Source organism: Oncorhynchus masou, chromosome 25 (assembly GCF_036934945.1).
Source record: "Oncorhynchus masou masou isolate Uvic2021 chromosome 25, UVic_Omas_1.1, whole genome shotgun sequence".
Lineage (NCBI taxonomy): Eukaryota > Metazoa > Chordata > Actinopteri > Salmoniformes > Salmonidae > Oncorhynchus > Oncorhynchus masou.
Window position 1 is genome coordinate 40808237 of NC_088236.1, and position 6000 is coordinate 40814236.

General features: G+C 44.4%; 1 protein-coding gene across 4 annotated transcripts in view; it reads left to right on the forward strand.

The window, feature by feature from the left end:
* Window positions 1-5661, forward strand: part of LOC135514335 (cytosolic carboxypeptidase 1-like) — a 46063-nt gene extending 40402 nt beyond the window's left edge. For 3 of the 4 annotated variants that reach the window (XM_064937747.1, XM_064937749.1, XM_064937750.1), the window contains 3 exons: window positions 130-306; window positions 1216-1376; window positions 4252-5661. In XM_064937747.1, coding sequence (XP_064793819.1) covers window positions 130-306; window positions 1216-1376; window positions 4252-4423 — 510 coding nt within the window. In that variant the 3' untranslated portion in view covers window positions 4424-5661. The remainder of the gene's footprint in view (window positions 1-129; window positions 307-1215; window positions 1377-4251) is intronic. The other variant, XM_064937748.1, reaches the window with a different exon arrangement.
* Window positions 5662-6000: the final 339 nt, after the last annotated feature.

A 6000-nucleotide genomic window follows, 5' to 3' on the forward strand; every position in this document is an offset into this window, starting at 1 on the left:
CTGTTTAATCTCTTTCAGATAATCTCCTATCCACCCATAGCGTATCCTCTCTCCGACACAAACGAGCCCTCACTAGCTGTTGTCTATAGGTGTTGCACTCCAACTCTTCTCCCCTTCTCCCTCCCTCAGACTCTGCCTAAGATCCTGTCCCAGACGGCGCCGGCCTTCAGCATGGCCAGCTGCAGCTTTGTGGTGGAACGCTCCAAGGAGGCCACGGCCCGTGTGGTGGTGTGGAGGGAGATCGGAGTTCAGCGGAGCTACACCATGGAGAGCACACTCTGTGGCTGTGACCAGGGCAAATACAAGGTGGGGGTGTATCCCAGCAATGACAAATGCAAGGGGGGTGTGTGTGTGGAGTGTGTTTGTGTCGATACAGCCTGGTGTGTGTGTGGACCAACAACCAGCAGGGGGAGCCATAGTCCTGTAAATCATACTGTTAGTGACTCAAAGCTGTTAGTGTGTGTGTGTGTGTGCGCACTCCATGATGACTGAGTTCATGTTCGGTCTATGAGTGTCCAGTGAGTGCAGAAACCTCTGTCAGCTCCTCTCCCCCTCTCAGCACTGGGGTTGCCAATGTCAACATCTGCAGAGCCCAGGGGCAGGCTAGGGTTGCCTGTTTTGCATGGTCCCTCTCCTTCCATCCCTGCTGACTAAGTTATGCATGTGGAGGGGGAAAGTGTTTGGACAGATGTTCAGGGATCGTATTTAGTTGAGGTTCTATTTCCCATGGTCCCGCCAAGCCAGTGTCCTCTTTTTAGTTCTGCTCCGAGTCTTAACACACTGCAACAGAATCCTGTTACTGCTACAGAAGTTTTACTAGAAGCCCGCTGTAGACTTGAGAGCCTGCCCGTGGGACAGAAGTGTGTGTGATAATAATTAGGTTGGTGCTTATAGTTGGCCTGTTTCACACATGCACAGGTCTGTATCATAAGCATGTGTAAATTGGGAATGTGTTTTTTTGCATCTCCCAACTCTCCCGGAGAGTGGCGTCATGGCCAGGGTCAGCCATTATCAACAGTGACCTTGACTCAATTAGGGTTAAGTGCCTTTGCTCAAGGGCACATTGACCCTTTTTTTTCCACCTTGTCGCTTTAACCACTAGGCTACCTGCTGTGTGTGTTTGTGCGTGTGTAGTGTTAATTATGTGTGCTTGTGTACACGCATGGGTATATACAATGTGTTTGCACAGTAAGTGTTAATAATGTGTGTGTCCAGGGGCTCCAGATAGGCACCAGGGAGCTGGAGGAGATGGGAGCCCAGTTCTGTGTGGCTCTGCTCAGGCTGAAGAGACTGACCTCGCCCCTGGAGCTGCGGAACCACGCCCACCTTCTGGATGTGGAGAGTGACCTGATCGAGACACGTTGCAAAGTCTCCAGGTCAGACACATGCACACACCAAGGTTATTCTAGTAAACAGGAACTGACATTGGAAATCTATACTGAAACCATTATCTTTGAATGCAAAACGAACTAATATCAAATAAAACTCATCATAAATTACGTTTTAGTTTTTTTCTTCTTGGGGTAAAAATCAAATGGGTTTTTCGATCTTCTGAATGTGGTGGGTAAATGCTTCCCGTAGATGCCGATGTTTCAAATAGGCTTAGCTTGTGCGTCACCATTAATAGTTATCACGAGCTAACAGGGATGAAATCCGAGGGCGAGCACGGGACGTGACTGGGCCAAGCGAGAGCAGCTTGTGAAGTTGCTGGAGCCGTTCGCAATCCACACCGACCATCTTCAAACTGACAGCCAGTCGCTGTCTGATGTGGTGCTCTGCCTTCGCAACCTTGAGGCACACTTGCAGTCAACTAGTGTTGCAAAACAGTTGGGACAGGTCCTCCTGAAGTCACTGTGTGAGCGCTTCGCATGCACACTGAATCCATCCAACCCTTGCAGCAGCTTGCCTGATGGACCCAAGTCTCTGGCACTTTGCCAACAGAAATGGAGCCACTGATGAGGGAAGCAGTCTTCTGTACTTTAGCAAATAGGACAGTACAGCCGTGGAGCAGCACAGACCCCCCCGAACGATGCCAGCACGTTGTGAATGCAGCAAGCATCTCGACCACAGTTCTTCAGAAATATAGGTTCCTCGCAGTGAAGATTGTGCCTGAGGTCACTGTGCAGCCGGAGCGTCAACCTGGCAGGGTATTAAGTGGCCTGCGTGAGCTGCAGAAATACCTGGAAGAGGTAAAGAGGGGTGTTTACAGAGTCACCTCTCCAGTTCTGCCAGGCAAGGATGGCAGTTTATCCAAAGCTGTGCCCTGGGTCTGTTTTCTGCCCCTCAATCTTAAGTGTTAGATGAGAGAATATTCAGCGTGTCATCAGGCTTGAGAAACCAAACGACAACCTCCTCTGGAACGCAGAGTCTTCTTGAAGATGAACCACAAATGATTGATCGGTTGAACAGAAACACACACACGCTGGCTGTGATTTTTATATATTTATTTATTTATTTATATATATATATTTTTACTCCAAAAACAAACTTATACGAACAACAACTTACAGAAACACTCAAACAATGACTACATTTCATCTGCCCTGACCCTCGTGGTCACGCCAGCTGTTTTTATTTACCCTATTTTCTTGCACCAGTCTAGGCGTTTATCCTTTAAGTTACATTAAGATAGATGTATAATTTAAACCTAACCAAACCTACGTCCTGGCCATGGAGTTGTATGGAGTCCTCTAGTGGCCAAAAGCCTTTGTTAGCATGTGCAGCACCATTGAGGACTTTTGACATTTTGACTTAGTCAACTGGGAGGGACTTTCAACTTCATTGGCTGATCCCTCCCGATGACCCGGTTGGCATGGCCTGATGGCCCGGTTGGAGTCGTGACAGCCGAGTCATCGGGAAGGATAAACCAATGATTTGTACTCATGAAGACGAAAATATACTCTTTCAAGATGGAGATGGCCTCAATGGCGCTGCCCATGCTCTCACAGATGCCATCATGATACAGAGATGTTATGTCTACCCAAGTCTATGGTCCTGGCCTTATGTATTACTGCCCCCCAGTGGCAAGGAGTGACATCCCCCAAAAAACAAACTATGCATACAACACACAAATGGCTTCTAGCCTCCCACGCATAGGCTACATTTATCCCTAACTCTAAAACTGAAACTAAATAATATAAAAATGAAATGGAAGTATTTATCAAACTGAAACAAAATAAAAAAATAGTAAATCAAGCCTAAAAATGAACTGAAACTAAACTGAATTTCAAATAAATCGAACAACTAATAGAAATAAAAAAATAGTATTAAATCACAAAACTGTAATAACCTTTGTACACACACACACTCTCATACTCTCCAACCTTCTAACCATACATGATCCACTAGTTGAATTGCCAGTTGCAGTGTGGCCAGCACTCAGGACAGTAGTGTAGCTGCATTGTTCGTTATCATCATCTTTAGCATCCTCCTCGTGTCTTGATTTATCCATGTATAATTGATGTATTTATTTATTGAATCCCATCAAGCAGCCAGTTTAGAGACCTCGGGGCTTGGCTATAGGATCATAACAGTTTTTATGATTTTATGCTTTTTATCATTTAATATTTAATCATCAGACCCATGATATCATAATAATAAGAAGATTGGAATTGTGTGTGTGTGTGTGTGTGTGTGCGTGCGCACGCGCGCACATACACATGCTGCATGTGTCTGCGGCCTTTGTGTGCTGTGTGTGGGGCTAGTCCAGAGTGAGTGAGTGTGGCCCTTGCAATATTTCTCTAATGGACTGTAATGGCTCAAGCTCTCTCACTCTGGGATCTTAACACTCCTCTCTAGACAGCACTCTGTCCATCCAGCCCATTACACAATTACACCCCGTCACACCCTCCTCCTAATCCACTTTACCTCTCTCTGGGGCGGGGTGGGGGGGAGCAGGGGTCAATATCTGAACCCCTCATCCACTGTCTCCATGGGATCCTCTTTCAAAGCCCTCACACCATTAAAAACCACTAAAACCACTAAACCTCAGACGTTTAACCATTAAACCACTAAGCTGACGCATAAAAAGAGAAAACGATTAGTGTTTTAATGGGATTTTTGTTGTTGGGTTAGTATACTTTTTATTACCTGTCACTAGTTTTATCTTTCTGAATTCCTTTCTGAAATCATTTATTTCATTTATGTTCAGACCCAGGTTCAAATCTTTTTTTTTTGCTTTCAAGTACTTAGATTTCTTTTTAAATTGAGCCTGCCTAGAATAATGGACTGACTGTTTGTGTTGTTGTCCAGCAGCAGCCCGAGTACGTACGTGCTGGAGGACGAAGAGCACTCCTTCATGGAGGAGGTGGACTACAGCGCAGAGAGTGGCGATGAACCCGACAACGACCCCGACGCCGCAGACCCCCACGATAACCGCCTCTCCGACTCCGAGTCCAACAACCACAGAGACTCACTCACCTAGCTCAAACTCCCTGACCACTACTTAACCACTCTTTACCCTGTCCCTTTTGTGACCCTAGCTCGAGGAATTTCTCCTGACCATGTTGTGACCTACCTACAAAAAACTCAGGGCTAGGAGCCAAAGTTTTTTTTCTCTCCCTCTGGTCAGGACAAGTGTTCAGGAAAAACTCCCTTCTCTACAGCATAATCCAAGCCACAAACTCTTGTTGCCTCCTAGATGAAACAGACCTTATTTTCCTTCCCCTCCTAACCCCGCCTCCCAGATATCTCCCATTTTGCTCTGACCTCACTCCCCCCTGGCCTTGGTGCATTATGGATGTCACATCCATACTCATCTGCCTTGCATATCTCAAACAGATATAGATAGAATGGTCAGAAGTGTTGTACAAGAATAGACACATTAGACAAATAACACACGTTAACACAATGGTTTTGGTGCAATGTCCCCATTTGTCATGAAAACGACACAGGTGTTACACACAGAATCTATAAATCTCTATTTACATAATGTGTGTCTATGTAATTATATCGTTACACACAAGTTGAAACGGAATGTACACCTTGGTCGTATTTACATAACAGCAGTATTACACAATGACCAACTAGTAACAGTAACGCACAATTAGCATAACCAAGAAGTTAGCAAGCCAAGTAGAACCATTTGCACATGTAGCAAATCAACATAGATACGCATGAACCCCGAGGTACAGGAGAGAACAAGCCTCACCTAAAAGGTCAGAAGCTCAGTCCAAAGCTGAAGCCGATGTTGTGGATCTATTTTGCGGTACTGAGAAGTACATGTATTACTCCAGTCTGTCTGTAAGCTTAGTTGGTTTGCCCGTACACTGCAACGGTACTCCATTTTAGAAACGTTGTTGCTTTTTGAGAGTAGCATAAGATATTTGTTTTAGTGGGGGTTTTTTCTCCTAGATGTAGGTATTACATTTTGGTTGCGTATGTACAGTCAGCGCATGGCTATTTAATGTTATTTTTGTAATTTATTTTGTTATTTTATTTGTAAGATGTGGCCCCCGTATGTATATGAGGAAGTATGTGTGTGTGTGTATGCGTTTTTGCAAGATGGAAATGCTAGTCTACCATAGTGCAGCCAAACGCTCAAGGTGTTTGTAGGAGTAAAAAAAAGCAACCTGGGCGAAACCTTTTTAATTGGATTGTAAACACACATAAGTTGAAGCTTGCTATGAAATCATGGGAAATAAATGTGAATGTGAAAATGTCTGTTGATCCGTTTAGTCAATCTCAGTTTTTCTGTGGTCTGGGGATATTGTTTTGAAGGATGTGTGTGGTGTATGTGTTTTTGAATTTGTCGTGTTTTTAGGTGTTTGTTTACTCAGAGTGCAAGTGATGTGTCCTCCACTAATGCCCCTCTGACTATACAGTGCATTCAGAAAGTATTCAGACTCTTTCACTTGTTCCACATTTTATGTTACAGGCTTATTCTAAAAATTGATTCAATTGTTTTTTCCCCCCTCAATCTAGACACAATACCCCATAATGATGAAGCAAAAACAGGTTTTTAGACATTTTTGCAAATGTATTAAAAATAAAGAACTGAAA